This window comes from Pan troglodytes, chromosome 5, assembly GCF_028858775.2.
Source record: "Pan troglodytes isolate AG18354 chromosome 5, NHGRI_mPanTro3-v2.0_pri, whole genome shotgun sequence".
Taxonomy (NCBI): Eukaryota; Metazoa; Chordata; class Mammalia; order Primates; family Hominidae; genus Pan; species Pan troglodytes.
The window spans coordinates 169,676,519-169,692,874 of record NC_072403.2 but is presented as its reverse complement, the minus strand read 5'-3'; the positions used below and the strand labels follow the sequence as shown (position 1 = coordinate 169,692,874).

General features: G+C 50.0%; 1 protein-coding gene across 3 annotated transcripts in view; it reads right to left on the bottom strand.

The window, feature by feature from the left end:
* Positions 1–16,356, bottom strand: part of ZDHHC14 (zinc finger DHHC-type palmitoyltransferase 14) — a 299,718-nt gene that overhangs the window by 18,146 nt on the left and 265,216 nt on the right. For all 3 annotated transcript variants that reach the window (XM_016956526.4, XM_001143896.7, XM_009452302.5), the window contains 3 exons: positions 9,979–10,081; positions 8,458–8,567; positions 2,221–2,323 (listed from right to left, as the gene is read on the bottom strand). In XM_016956526.4, coding sequence (XP_016812015.2) covers positions 2,221–2,323; positions 8,458–8,567; positions 9,979–10,081 — 316 coding nt within the window. The remainder of the gene's footprint in view (positions 1–2,220; positions 2,324–8,457; positions 8,568–9,978; positions 10,082–16,356) is intronic.

Genomic DNA, 16,356 nt, shown 5'->3' with positions numbered 1-16,356 from the left:
TATGGGGGTCACAGGGTAAGAAGAACATAAGTCCACTGGTTTTGACAAGGACATTTGCCATCGGTGGTCAATTCTACTGAAGGTTCTTAATGCTTCCTTCATGTATCTGCTCACATACTGCCCCCTGACTGCTGACCCCTTTGAAGGTGGATGAACTGTACCCCACAAACTTTGTATCTCTATCTCCTAGTCTAGTCCTCAACACACAGAGGGAACCCAGGTAGAGTGGCTGATTGAATGAGAGGTTATTGTGTGTAGACACATGCACACATCAGAGAAACGATCAATGTATGCTGCGGCCAGAATTCTGGTGAGCTCTGTCCTTACAGGGCACTTCTTGTGCACCTGCAAATGGTGCAGAAAGCCTCTGAGCACAGATCTCCTGGTCTTTAATGCCCGTGTGCTTGCAGGCATGCAGTGTAAGAAGTGAACGTGGGCACTGGAGTCGCCAGGCTAGTTTTGAACCCACAAATTAGTGTCTGTGTGGCCTTGGGTAGATGGATGATCAATCTCTCCTACTTAAAAAAGGTGGGGACAAGTGTCCCCTTTTCCCACTGTTGCTTTAGGGTTAAATGAGGTGCTGACCACCACGCGCCCTGAACACAGCTGATCTCCGTGAATGTAATCCCCTTTCCTGTGAGCCTGTCTCTTCCTCCCTCTGTTCTCAGTTTCCTTTTCTGAAAAATACAGGGGAGTGACCCTTAAAGCGTCCCTTGAGTGGATGAGTTATGACCAAACAAGCTGTTTCCCCAAATCCCTTACACAGTGGAGCGGCAAGGACCTTGAAGTAAACATACTTGCTTCGAAAGAAAACACGCCAGGCACAGTGGCTCACGCCTGTCATCCCAGCACTTTGGGAGGCCGAGGCAGGTGGATCACCTGAGGTCAGGAGTTCAAGACCAGCCTGGCCAACATAGCGAAGCCCTGTCTGTACTAAAAATACAAAAATTAGCCTGCATGGTGGCATGCACCTGTAGTCCCAGCTACTTGGAAGGCTGAGGCAGGAGAATCGCTTGAACCTGGGAGGCAGAGGTTGCAGTGAGCTGACATCACGCCACTGCACTCCAGCCTGGGCAACAGAGCAAGACTCTGTCTCCAAAAAAAAAAGAGAGAGAAAACGCTTTATTAGTAAAGCAGAGCAAAGCAATACAAACAAGACACCACCACCACCAACACGTAAACCCCAGCCATCTCTGCTGGGGGCTGAGTCTAGTTCACGCAGCTGTGGAAGTTGGTAGCCTCAGGACTGTCTTGAGGCTGCCAACTTCCACCCTGCAGTTCTTTGCACCCAGAAGCAAGGTGTTCTGGGCTGCTGCCCAAGTCCAGTCTACCTGAAAGTCAGGTCTCTGATCTGTCATGGACGCTCTGGAGTGGGTGATTCAGCTATAGAAAGAGCACACAGCACAGGACCACCACAAGACAAGGTTCTCTGCAGAAACATGGAACTTCTAACTTTAGGGAGATTTGTTCCAAATAAAGAGAGGCCATTGCCTTCCAGACACCTAGGGAATCTTAAGACACTGATGGTCAGGACCAGGCCAGGCTGAGATTCCTGGTGTCCATGAGCGACTCCTGCCCCCTCCCCCAGATCTCCACCTGCACGCTGGAAACCTGCATGCTAGAAACCTACACACTGCAAGCAAAGCATGTCCACCCGTCGAAGAAAGCGTGAGATGTGCACACGCTCTGGAGAGGCACTGGTCAGTTTTGTGGCGAGTGAACGTACAACTGGTCTGATCATTTGTGCTATTTTACACAGGGCTGATCCCAGACTTTGGGTGGAAGCAGGGGAACCGGCAGCACCAGCCACTGCACGCTTGAGGAAGTGGAAGAGGGGTCAGTACAGATGGGGACCAAGGGATGGAAAGGGAAATGGAAGATCATGAGCCCAGCCCTGCCTGGGATGTGTAACAACAGCCTGATCCTGTATAAGGGGCTTCCATCCACGTGCCTCAAGCTGTTTTGGCAGACAGCTCGCGTGTGTGGACTTCCCCTGCGCAACTGTGAATAAGCACACCAAACTCAGTGGCCATACGCTTCCTGGGCTACTGCCTTAGTTTAACGCCTTGCCTCCTGTCTGAGCGCGGTAGTCATGGGGTGGGCGGCTGTGGGCTGTCCCCGCTCCTGGGGAGGTTTGCTAGGAAGGCTGCTTGGTGGCCTGTTAGTGAGCACACAAGCAAAAGGGAAGCCCTCGCAGGGAGCGGTGGCCCCCACTCCTACCATGTCACTCTGTGACTGCGTGGCCCCGTACATGGTGATGCCATTGGAGGGTGCTGCTGGCTGCGGCGTGTCGGGCTGGATGTACCCTCTTCTGTCGATTAGGCTGCGAGAGAAAAGAAAACACAGCAGGAAGAGAGTGAATAAAAAGCCAGAGACGCAGCAGCACTATCTTAGGTTCCGCGTCGGGGCTCTCTCTTCCCGTGACAGGCCCACCTCAGGCAACTTAGACTACGCCTCTCCTCACTTTCGTGTATAATCAGTGACCAAATTCTGTCCCTTCTCCCTTTAAACATGACTACGGCATGGCCTGCCTCCTCGCCAGGCCAAGGGCGTGTCGCCTGCTCAGATGACAGCATCTCCCTCTTGTCTACTAACTGTGGGAGCCTCTAAGCTGGTCTCACCCCCACCTGTCACCATCTGTCCCCAGCGCTCCTCTCCAGCCTCAACTGCACGTCTTCTTACTACATTCACTTAGCAAACTTTGTTTCGAGTACCTGCTAGGGCCAGCGTAGCGCGTGGGAAATGACCGCCTGCCACGTGGGAACAGAGCCACAGCCCCGCCGGCATGCACTCTGCTTTGCTATCTCTGTGTTTTTGTTTGGACTCTTCCCCCCTCTCTTCCTAAGTCACTTTTCCTGCCCCTCTGCTCTCCATTCTTCAAGGCCAGGTTCAAAAGCCCCTGCTCTTGCCCCTAGCCCCCTTCCTCCTCTCTCCCCTTCTCTGATTCTCAGCCCCATACATCGCTTTCTGCCTGCAATCAAGCTCCCAAGGGCAGAGTCTTCATCTTGTGGCCCCCCATGGTACCTGGCCCTGTGCCTGGCACACAGAGATGGGGATTAGAGCCCCTCTTCCACATCTGTCACAGAGTGTGGAGGGCAAGGACCGGCAGGCTGTCTCAATATCTGTATCTCGGAGACTGACACCCAGCAGGTGCTGCGCAAAATTCTTCTTGATGGAATGAATAAAAATGGGTCCCTTGTCCCACAGACAAGTTTCTGAGTAGTGCTTCCAAAGGCATCTGTTTCTGTACTCTACGGTGCTGGGCTCATTAGAAGGTGGGGTAAAGTGGCCTTTTTTTTCTCCCCAGTGAAGGCTCAGCATTGACCTTGAGTCTAAGGGCAGAAGTGTAAGGAGCAACAGGAGGTTCAGCTAATAAGTGAGTATCCCTGGAGCAGCCCCCACAGTGTGGGACCAGGCACACCCACAGCGCAGAATCTTCCCCAGGTGCTCTGCATTTTGCAAAATACAAAAGTGTATCCAGAGGCCACGCCCATCCCCGCCTCTGAGGACTGACTACCTGGGCTGCTTTTCTCAGAAAGCAGGGCCTCCTACGTGTCAGTCCTGTGGAACACAGGAGTTAACCTTATGACTACTGCCTTCAGGTCTTCAAGTGGCAGAACAATAAGCCAGAAAAACCACTTGTGACGGGATCCTCAAATGGGACTCTCTGCCTCAGTTCCAGCTGAACACTCCATAGGTTTAGAAAAAACAACAGGCAACAAGAATCTCCACCTTTCAAAGAAAAGTGCCTGACCTCCTCTGCAGGATGTCAAAGGGGGTTCTCAAACCAGCTGTGCAACCTTCCCTTCAAAGGTTTACAAAGGGTCTGAGGGGAAAAGAGCAGAGAAGGCTGTCTTGGAGAAGGGCATTCTGCCCTCTAGTGCAGGTGACAGCCAGGGATGGGGCTGGGACCTGGGGTTGGGTGAAGGTCCAGGTGTGGATCTCATGGGAGAGAGCCAGTGTCATGATGTCTTGAGGGACCGGGCGCAGTGGCTCACGCCTGTAATCCTAGCACTTTGGGAGGCCAAGGTGGGCAGATCACCGGAGGTCAGGAGTTCGAGACCAGCCTGGTCAACATGGTGAAACCCCACCTCTACTAAAAATAAAAAAAAAATTAGCCAGGCGTGATGGCACATGCCTGTAACCCCAGCTACTTGGGAGGCTGAGGCAGGAGAATCACTTGAACCTGGGAGGCAGAAGTTGCAGTGAGCCAAGATCATGCCATTGCACTCCAGCCTGGGCAACAGAGTGAGACTCCATCTCAAAAAAAAAAAGAGGTCTTGAGGGAACGTCACGGGTTGAACTGTGCAGAAAGATATGAAGTCCTAACCTGGTACCTGCGAGTGTGACCTTACTTGCAAGTAGCGTCTCTGCAGATGTAACCAAGTTAAGATGAGGTCACACTCGATTGGGGTGGGCCTTTGTCCAGTGTGGCTGGTGTCCTTATAAGAAGAGAAAGAGGTGAGGAAGAGAATGCCAGGTGAGGGTACAGAGACACACAGGAAGAACACCATGGGCCGACAGAGGCTACCCTGCGGTGAAGCATATGCCAGCCAAGGAACGCGGAGGGCTGATGGCCCCACCAGGTGCCAGGAAGAGGCAAGGAAGGGTTCTCCCCAGCCTCGGGGCGGGTGCAACCCTGCCAGCACCTTGATTTAAGGCTTCGAGCCTCTGACTATAACAGAACAACTTTCTGTTGTTTTAACCCTCCCATTTCATGGCACTTGTTGGACTGCAGTGCCCTAGGAAACTACTACAGGACTCAGCCCAAGAGAGCCGCAGAGGGAGCCCCACAGAGAGGCCTATGCACGGCTCATGGCCGCGGGCCCACCCGGGGCTGCAGTGGCAGGTGTCTCCATCAGGGAACTGCAATGGGGGGTCCTCAGAGGAAATTCTCAGTCAGGTGCTCTCAGACCCCACCAGGTTAGAGCATTGGTGGGGGACCAAAATCACCGACCCCCTGTCCCAAATCCCCTCCTCACTGTTGGCCAGCAAGCTGGTGGGGAGACAGGACTAGCTGATGGGTGGGGGCAGAGCTCAAGGGGAACAGGGATCCCCACAGTCCTCCCAACCAGGGTCAGGTGAAGTGATGGGAAGTGTTAACTGTCAATAAACTTGGCAGTTCTGATGCACTGAAATGACACTATTTTGGAGGCAAAGTGCTCTGACGTGCTCTCTCTCGCTCTCTCTCTTTTTTTTTTAATGACAAGAGAAATTAAGGGGCTTGCAGGGGATTTTATCCAGGAGCGGAAAAAGAACTAGGTCATCAAAAGAGTCTGAAGGGACAGCAGGGAGAAAAAAATCAAGCGTTCTCGGCCAGCATCCCATCGCGTCCAGCCTGTTTAATGTAGCAGCTGGGCTCCCAGTGCTGCGATGCTCTGGACACGGCCCAATGAGGCTCTGCCCGTCCTTCTCCTCCTCACCTGCACTCGCCCCTTGTCTTGTGTCACCTCTTGGTTCTCGGCCCGGCTCCCTTCGCCCCCCACTCCTGACACTAACCCCATCAGTGTTTCCTGGGATGAGCCAGGACGCTCACCCTCGGGTCCCTGCACAGGCTGCCCCCTTAGTCTTTCAAACCCCTGCTCCTCCCCACCGCTTCCTCCTCCGAACTCCTTCTCACCCTTGGGAGAGATCACAGCTTAGACCTACTCTTGGGCGGCCCACGCACCTCGCTGTGCACTGCCTGCCCATGGACAGCCCCTGCTGCCCAGAAGCCGGCCCCTCACCCGTGCACCCCCAGCGCCTGGCACAGAGCCAGCCCCTCTCCCGTGCACCCCCAGCGCCTGGCACAGAGCCAGCCCCTCTCCCGTGCACCCCCAGCGCCTGGCACAGAGCCAGCCCCTCTCCCGTGCACCCCCAGCGCCTGGCACAGAGCCAGTCCCTCTCCCGTGCACCCCCAGCACCTGGCACGGAACTGGCTCCACCGCACATGGGCAGTCAATGGTGGCCACATGACCCACAGAACCAGCCCAAGTCTGGTGTGACACTGACCATTCCTTGGGCCTTTCTGTGTTCCCAATTTTCCATTCCTCCTGCCAGGCTTATATGAGGACTCCTTCCTCCAAACCTGGCCATACCCAGCCAGCTGCCATCCCTGCCTCTGGGGACACTGCAGGCACCAAATGTGGGTCTCTGAACTCTTGGTAAGCAGACTCCCAGAGGGGAACACAAGGACTCTCTCTGCCTTATTTGCATGGCACAGCACCATTTAAGAACCCAGGAGGGCAACTCAAGCACACGGGTCTGGGCACATGGGTCCGAGGAAGGGGACACTCTTAGTGGGTAGGCCTGGCCGGGATGCCCGGGAAGGCCCTGGCCCACTTAAGGGCACAGGGGCTGGGTCGAGGTGGCACAGCGGAAGGGCAAGGCAAGAGCGGACGAGAGGGAGGGGCAAAGGTAGGCATCACCCCCTCACATCTGCCTGGGGCCAGCCCGGAAGCCTATGAGTGGCCTATGTCCCTGCCCAAGCTCCAGAATGACCCAAGGAAAGCTACGGCCCCACTTTAACAAAGCAAATGTCTTATTTGTCTTGCTCTACCTTCACCCAATAAAAGCCTCCCCCGGAGCCCCTTCAGTGCGGCCCCACACCGCTTCAAATCTGGAGCTGCCAGATTCATGAATCGCCGTCTGTTCAAATACACTCTTCAATATTGTAATGTCCTTCAGTTTACCTTTTAACAAATGATTCAAACACTTCTCAGGGTAGGACCATCCTCAAGAAATGCCCCACCCAAAGGAACATGGATTTTGGAAAAGATACAGCCCCAATCCAGCCAAAACAGCACATTTAACCCAGTGGTGGAAATAATTTTGGTTGTGACAGTTTGTGGTCTCTAAACAACATAAAGCCGTGCCATATGCAGATGAAGGACTCAGGAACAAGAAGGGAGATTTGGACAGAACTGAGGCCTCGGCATCCTCTCTTAGACCCACGCACGCACTGCAGGTGGGGGAAAGAGGCCAGCTCTCCCTGGCTCTTACTGTTTCCTGACCTGCCCTGCTAGTCACAAACAAGCCAGCAGGAAGCACCATGGATGCTGTGACAAATCAAGCCATTGCCTGAGAGACTTTCTGCTTAAAGAGCTCCCAGAAGGATCCCTAGGTGAGTCAGGAGGTTTCTTCAAGAGGAGCTGGCACCTGCCCAGGCATGTCTGACCCCTGTGGTCTGAACAGCTTCTCCAACCCAGGATCCTCGCCTGCCCTTTCTAAGCCTCTGAGGAGGTCAGGGGTGCCTTGAGGACCCCTAGTTCAGGAGGACAGTGGCATGCTGGGCTCCCAAGTTTCTAGGCTAAAGCTAGAAAATGATCAAGTTCTAGTTTTGCAGTAGCACCACGGTGACTCAAAGTAATAACTCAATGCCAGTGCACAGATGGCCTTGGAATATATGCTTGGATTTTTTTTTTCTTGAATTCTTTTTACCTCTCTAATGAGGATTCACTGAGGCTGATAATCAAATGAAGTTTGCATTCCACAAGCACATATCGGTAAGGTCTGGGTGCACAGTGGGTCTGCCCTGGACACAGTCATGGTGGCTTTTGTCATTTCTCCCTGTTTTACACATTTGGAGACCAAAAGGTAGGAAGCAGTAATAACTTGGAAACTCATTCTAGAGACCAGGTAGATTTGCTCAATATCTATTTGTTGATCATGGTTTGATTTATCAGTTGAAAATATTCTCCATAGGTGTAACTCACAAAGAATCTGTATTTTGAACTTGTACACTCTGACTTGGAGGCAGTGTGCCTCAGTGGGCACACACTGGCTCTGACATTGGGCGGCCTGGGTGTGTGTCCTGACTAGCCGGCATTTACTTGCTGTGTGATCTTGGGCACATTATTTAAACTCTGTGCCTCACTTTCCTCATCCATAGAATGGGATATAACGGTGCCTACCTATAGGTACAGAGTGAGCTTGTGAAAGGCTAATGCAGATAAAGAACTTAGAGCAGAGCTTAACACAGATTCAATAAAGGTCAGCTACTGCCATGGTTCGTGTCATCGTCATTATTACCATAACCACAGTATCAATGACTGCGGCCCATGTGGCTTTCTCCCTATGAACATCTCTATTGTGTGCAAATCAACTTTCAAAACTGGTTTCCTCGGACTTCCTGGCTGCTTCCTTCCTGCACATGTGTCCTGTCTCCTTGACGATGCTAACCACAGCTCCCTGCACGCACCTTCAGTCATTAGCAGGGCCTCAGTCATTAGCAGGGCCACAGGCATCTGTCTCTCTATTTTGGGCTTTAGACACAGATTCAATTGAAGATCAAAAAAGGTGTGAAGTGTGACATGACAAACAGCCAGATCTCGATTTCATGAAGGCCACGTCCACGCGGCACAAAGTGGTCACGTGGTGGTGGCGACCCATTCCACCGGGGCGGGCGGCCTGTGCTAATGGCCGAGGCATTCGGTTTTCCAAGGTCGGTTAAAGAGCACGATGCGTCCTGAGTCTTACCTTGGTGAGATGGGCCCACACAGGGCAACACAGCAGTTGGTAAAGATATTTCCGTAGCTGTAGGGATTGTAATTTTCTTTACCTCTTTTATTTGACCAGGATCCTTTAATCTGAAAGAAAAGGAAAGTCAGTAACAAGCAATATCTTCCACACCAACGCACAGTTGAGGTGAGCTGGACCATGAGAGGCTCATAAAGAATGCAAATCATCTTTAATCCAAAGAAATGGAGGTATTTTTCTTAAAGAAAACGGGCATTTACTCCAAACTTGGAAATGTCCTAAAACAGCAGGTTAGATTAGGGAAAGAATAACATTCTCAGGGACAGTCATCTTTTATTTGTACCACATGGTACTAAAAGGCCATCTCATATAAGCCAGCAGAGATTTTTTTCATACTCACATTTAGTGCCCTAAATAATAATTAAATGAATGGTAGGTGAAAAGGTTCCCCTGATTGCTGATTTACAGACTGAAATAATTCAGCCTCTTCTTGTGACCAAAATGGTCTGTTTTGCATATTCTAATATTTGTAGCTACCAAGTACAAATAACTGTATTAATATTCTCTTATCTCATGTGTCTTATCACAACATATTTTCTCAAGCTTTTGTTTAAGGTAACTGGACCTATCCTGAGACATTTAATTCACGTGTGGATAGAGACTTCTATCAAAATCTAAGTATAAAGAGCAAAGAGGACCACGCTGCTCTGGAAACATTCTTTAACATTTTGTTTCCTCTTTTTTTTTTGAGATGGAGTGTCACTCTGTCACCCAGGCTGGAGTGCAGTGGCGCGATCTCAGCTCACTGCAACCTCTGCCTCCTGGGTTCAAGCGATTCTCTGGTCTCAGCCTCCTGAATAGCTGGGATTACAGGCGCCTGCCACCACACCCGGCCAATTTTTTTGTATTTTTAGTGGAGACGGGGTTTCACTGTATTAGCCGGGATGGCCTCGATCTCCTGACCTCGTGATCCGCCCGCCTCGGCCTCCCAAAGTGCTGGGATTACAGACATGAGCCACCGCGCCCGGCCTTGTTTCCTATTTTCATACTTCCTCTCCATCTGTATCAAGTGTAGGCAGATAATCCTGGATAAAAAAGTTAAATTTTGGGTCAGGGCAATTTCCTCCCACAGAGACATTAAATATGAAAGGCAGACTCAAACGTTCACTCCAAGATGTTGGCCCGCCATGGTCTCTACTGGGGGAAGTGTGATAAGAAGCTTACGAAACCATTTCAAAGGAATACAAAGAACACTCTCTTCAGGGCCAGAAATGGGTGTTGCTTGGCCAATCTTAGTAACTAATGGATGTGGTCGGAAAAACAGAGAACGTGGAGATTCCCAGAAGAGAAACGTGCAGAACGGCAGGTGGAGAAGTTTCCACGGCACCGTCTCTGTTCCCAAGGGCTCACATCTGGAACGGGATGTATGGGAGAAGCTGGGCTCAACCTTTTCTTTCCTTTTTCTCCTCCATTGCCCAAAACCCAAGAACACGCCCGTGCCCCGTGTGGTCAGGAACTTACGTCCTCATTTGTCGTCTGGTTGGAGCTGATCAAGTAGGTGTGGAATCCTGAGAGGCCAACGATGGACCAGACAGAGAAGAAGCACACCACAGCCTCCAGGACAGTGATGTGAGTCAAGGAGGCAAGTGGAAGTGAGGGACCACGCAAGAAGTGGATGTGATGGAGGCCTGGAACCGAAACACCCCCGGGCACAGGCCTCTCTCTAGTTGCTGGCCTCTCTCTCACCCGGCCTTGCCTTGCTTCCTGCTCTTCCGGGAATTTCGTCTAACCAGATGGAGGCCTCCGTCAGGGCAGGGGGTGTCCCCTGCCCCGGCGTGGAGCAGCCTCTGTGGCTCCGTGATGCCTGGAGAGTTTCCTGGGCATCACCTACTCACTTCTTTCCTCTGACTTCTACTTGAACTTCACCTTTTTCTGTGCCTCACTGTGGAGCCAGTGACTGTGGCATCCTGATCAGGAAGCACACTGGTTTGAGTTGGCTGCAGCTCAGGCTCTGGGTGAAAGGACGACATATTGACTCGCACATCAATCACAGACTCTAATTTTGGCTTCTGAATGCTGAGGACTGCAGTGCCAACAGGCGTCTCCCCTGAGGAGAATGGCTTCTGAGGCCCAGAAAGCCCTCTGCTTTAGTGGACGGCCTCTTCTCTGCTTACAGAGAAGGGGAAGAAGGAAAAATAAGCCCCTGAACCGGCGGTGGGATTTCTCGGAGTGACGTCAGGGTGAGGGGTATTTTTACCTGGGGGAGTTTTCTCAGCCCGTCAGCCAACCCCTGACCTATAAGGCCATCCTCAGCTGCTTGATAGGCAGCTGGGAACCACGAGTTCTCGCAGGACATAGAGAGAGAGGAAGTCAAGAGTTCCACAAGACGTGTCCAACACAAAGGGAAAAAGCTTGGTGCTCTTCAGCAGATCAGATCCATCACCCGAGAGTGTGGCAATGTGAAAAGGTCAGAGACTTTTTCTGTCCCACAAATGTTTATAACATTCTATTTACAGGATACAGATATTTCTCAGGGGGAAAAATCCATTCATCCTGGGTCTGGGAGTTTACACATACATCTGGCATCCGCTATCGATACATTACAGGATGGAGAAAGAAACGCGCCTGCTCTCCTAATGTTTCCGAGGATGAATGCCATATGGATCATGCTGGAACATGTCAGTGATGATCTTCTCCAGGCTGGAGATAATTCATCTTTAGACCAGAGGGCTGAGCACATTACCCAGTGCGGTGCCGTGGTCTGCTGTGCCATGGTTAACCGATGCCACCATCTGGGCACACAGGGCTGCACACAAAACAGGAGTGAATGGGCTTCTGCCTGTTGACTGACTTTCAACATCGCACTAAACCACTGGGTCTGCTCTAGAAGGAGACGGTAGCGGGCAGTGGTAGGGAACCAGAGAGACACAGGAAGGCAGACCCCTACCCACAGCTGCCGCCAGCCTAGGCAACCCCTGCTGGGCAGATGGCTACAGTGGGGGCTCTGTGTGCACATGGGGACACATGGATGGTGGCCCAGGCAGCAAAGATGGTCTCATTCTCAACTGCCTTCCCACAGAACCGGGCTAAAGAGGCCCCTCTCTCCACCCACATCCCCCCTGCCAGGAGGGGACAGACTTGGGAGGCAACTCCCCTGGGATTCAGGCCATGCACTGGCTGGAAAGAAGAGGTGAAGTAGAGTCCAGGGAACACAATGCGGGAGCCAGTGGGAAGACTGAGTCAGGAAAGCTGGGTTGTGTGAGAGGGAGATGACATTAGACACTAGTGATGGGTTTGGATCAGCTACAAGGAAGACGAGACAGAAAGAGGAGGGGACACATGGAACGGAAACAAGAAATAGCCAGGGTAGAAAAGAATCAAGAACAGAACCAGATTTATTTACTGAATAATACATGAAGAGCCAAACTGCAATCCTAGAAATACTTGTGTGTCACCAAGAGTTTACGACCCAGGTAGAATGATGGCAAAGTCAAAATGCATATAACATTCCTATGTATGAACCATATGAAACCTGGCATGTACGAGCAGTGACAATCCCAGACTGAAAGTGGCTGCAGCTCCTTTGACAATGTCAACTATGCTCCTTACCCTCATCGGGAGGCATCATAGCCAGCGGATATAGAATTCTAAAGGTTTATAGCAACAATAAAAAAATACAGCATATATATATATATATTTGAGATGAAGTTTTGCTTTTGTTGCCCAGGCTGGAGTACAGTGGCATGATCTCAGCTCACTGCAACCTCCGCCTCCCAGGTTCAAGTGATTCTGCTGCCTCAGCCTCCCGAGTAGCTGGGATTACAGGTGCCCACCACCATGCATGGCTAAGTTTTGTATTTTTAGTAGAGACGGGGTTTCACCATGTTGGCCAGGCTGGTCTCGGACTCCCGACCTCAGGTGATCCTCCCAAAGTGCTGGGATTACAGGTGTGAGCCACCATGCCCGGCCAGCTTTTCTATTAATATCTCATGTGCTTTAGACACATTTTGTAAATTGCAGAACGCAGTTCCACTGTCAGCTTGCAGCTGTGTCAAAATGACATGAATCCAAAGTAGGATGCGAGATGCAAGATGCAGCCTGCTGGCACTACCCACACCCTGGGACCCAGCTGACTCAGGAGGTCTCAAGGAACCGTCAGCATCATCATTCATAACAATGGCTGACATCACTGGGGTGTGTCAGGTCCTGTTCTGCTTAAACCTCAGAGTGACCCAGGGAGAAGCATGACTCCCTCTTAACACACAGGGAAACCGAGGCAGAAAGCAATGAAGTAATTTGCTTGAGAAATAGCAGAGCTAGGACTTGAATGCTGGAAGTCTGCTCTGCTGGGATGACAGAAGAGTCTTAGGCTGGTCCCCTTCCTAATTCTTGCCAAGGGGCAGGTGGCCCTAGACCTACCCCAACCTCCTGCTTCTCCAGGATTCGTGAACCTGTGACAGCTTACATGGTTTGTTCCCTTTCACATCCACTCTCAGACTCAGATACAGATATACAGACACACATTCCTTACTGGCCCACTGGCTATATGCTGAAAATATCTATGCCATAATAAGGTCAAGAAATAGAAATTTCTTTTAAAGGTATCAAAACCCATTTACCATCTTTTTTTAGAAAGAGAAAGGAGAGTAAACAACCCAATTCTACTGGAAGCCAATTTCATAAGCAGCTGGGACTTTGTTTACTGCATCGAGGATGGGTTTCAAATCATAGCAGCTACCGCTGCACCTCTGTCTCCCCCACAACCCCTGCTAAGAGAGTTTGTCCCCGTTGTGGCCAGGATGGCTTTACATTCCCCACAGCCCTAGCCTAAGAGGTTGCACACTGCGGTACTCACTAAACGTTTATGGAATTGAAAAACTCTGACAAGCACTGCTCTGCAGAGACCCTTCTCTCGAGTTCCTGCCTAATCCCAGAAGTGCAGGCTCTGTGTCCTTCTATGCACCGAGCCCTGCACTGGGGACAGGACAGGGCAGGGAAGGACCAGCTTCCTGCCCTAAGGGAATAGGGGCTCTGTTTGCAGCAGGAAGGTACGTAAGGGAAGAAGGTTGTGCAGAAGGCAGAATGGTTAGGATGCGTCAGTATTTGGAGGATCACAAAAGGTGAGAGATCATGGGACCACATACGTTACATGTCCAGAATTCCCGGATTCCAGAATGGCCAGGGAGATGATGTCCTTGCTCTCATTCAAATACAATGTGGGCTTGTGCATTCTTGTGTTTTAAAATTTTTTTAGTTGTAATTTCCAACATGATAAATAACTATCTATCTATCTATCTATCTATCTATCTTTCTTCAAAATATACACAAAAGCTCTTTGGGGGTCCTTAATAATTTTTCAATGTGTAAAGGAGTCTTGAGACCAAAAAGTTTGAGACTTGCTGGAACAGAATAATGAAATAGTAAGTGGTGTTGGGACACTTCATTAAACATTTAGAAAAAAATAAAGCTAGAACTTCAGCTTGCACCACATCCACAAAATTATCTGACAGATAAATTACTGCACCAAACATAAGAAACACAATATAAAGGTATTTGAGGAAAATTAAGGAAACATTCATGTAACTTTGGGGTAAGGATATAAGACACAAACCGAGGAGCCACGTAGTATGAGATTGACAGATTGTGTTCATTAATAAACACTTCCGTGTAAAAAAGTAAAGTTAAAAGGTAAATGTTGGATTTGGAGATTGGCAAAGGATGCTTAAGAGATTATTATTATTATTTTTGAGAAACATAAAGAACCCCTACATGTTCGTAGAAAAAGAACAAATAACCCAACTGATACATGGACATGTACTGGCATACATTGTGATAAGAAAAAATAAGGCCCATGAACATAAAGAGAGGTACAATCTATTATCCAGAAAATGGAAATTAAAACAGTGTAATATTTTTCTTTTCATCGAATTGGCCAAAATGACAAGACTGTTCACAGCCAGTGCCATAAAGGTGTGGGGACACAGGAGCACAGACTTGTCCAGTGTCTTAAGAGGAGCATTTGGCATCCCTATCGACATTTAAATGTGCTTCCCTTCAACTCAGAGATGGCACACCCATTGTCAATCCTAGAGACACAGTAATATGTGCACATAGAGATACACAGAAGAAAATTCACTACTTCATTTCTTGAACAGTAAAAAAAATTAAATCTAATATCCATCAACAGAAGACTAAACTATAGTTCATCTACACTGTGGAATTCTATGAAATAGTTAAAAAATTGAGGTAGATCTATGTATCATCATGGAAACATCTCCAGGAAATATTTTAAAAAGTCAAATTGTGGAACCATGCAAATAAAAGAGTCCTTTTTAGGTAAAGTCCTCCTACCCCCGTATCAGCATATGTGTATGATGCACACGGATGTATTCAAACTCTAAGACCATCTGGAAGGACACACCAAAGCTGGCAAGGGTTCCTACAGCAGAACGGAGGAAGGGTCAAGAGAAACACTTTCTTTTTGCTCTTGTATTTCTGGACCATTGGGGATTTTTTACAACGAGAACATATTCTCGTAGGACTTGGGTGCTTTGAAAAAACAAACAACCTCCTTCCCACCTTGTGGTCTTATGAGACACAATCTGATGCTTTTTCTTCCTGACCCTCCCTCAGTGGGGCTGGTTAGGGGTAGCAGGAAGTATCTCAGTCCCCTGGTGGGAGGGAGGGTGGTAGTTGGGAGAACTGGGCTCCAGCTCCAGACACCCCTGAGTAAGTCATTCACTTCTCAGCACAGCTGCAGCTGGAAGCAGCCTAAGGACACCTGTCCTACCTACCTTCTGGGGTCCCTCTGAGGATCAGCAGGTATCAGGATGGACAAGTTAGAAAAGACCTGTGCTGCCTTCGTGATTTTCCCGTTGCGGTGTCCTATCTGTGGGCCAACCTGGAGCCTCCTATCAAATTCCATTAAAACAGACCATGTGTATTAGGCCACTGTGCCTTTCAGATGGGTCAGTGTCCAGTGAATGCAACTTGGGGATGAAAACGCTCTCTGTCACAGCCTCTGCAAATGGAGAATCAATCAACATTTGATTTACCAACCACAAAAAACCCTCCACATTTTAAGAGAGCTGAACAATGTCATGATTAAAAATGGCTGTAATCCCTTTAATTGGATGTTAATGCTACATTACATTGAAATGAGTGTTGATGGGCAGGGCTTCCCCTTTTGGGGTCTTCCTCAGGGAGGCCCAGGGCCCCTGTGGCTCCCCAGCAGGTGTTTCTGAGGGTTTTGGCCTCCGCGAATCGGAGAATCCAAGGCGGCATCACCACGTGGCTTCCCAGACAGGCACCTGACGGGTAACATTTCCTATGAGGCTGCGACATTCTCATTGATAAGCAGCTGATTTTTCCCTCCTTCCATATTACATGCAGGTAACTAAAGAAAGGACCTTCAGGTCACTCTAGGCCAATGGGGAGACTCATGTGTGTTATCTTTTAGATTCTTTTTGTAAACATATCTTAGACAGAACTCACCACTGCTCCCCAAATTGGCACCAGCTGTATCCCCCTTCCAGCGCAACCCTTTCCCCCAGGCACTCTTGGCAGAACGCTCCTACTCCTCCGCCCTCACCCCTCCCCAGGCACGGATCCCACTGCCCTGCTTCTCCCTACTGAGCTGTCCCTCTGCCACCGATTTCCCCTGCGGGGGCCTTTCCTCTGCAAACATCTGTTCCACACTGTTGTGTCCCCTGATGCAAGATAAATGTTCTTGCCGGGTGCAGTGGCTCACGCCTGTAATCCCAGCACTTTGGGAGGCCGAGGTGGGTGGATCACTTGAGGTCAGGAGTTCAAGACTAGCCTGGCCAACATCGTGAAACCCCATCTCTACTAAAAATATAAAAAATTAGCCGGGCTTGGTGGCGAGCGCCTGTAATCCCA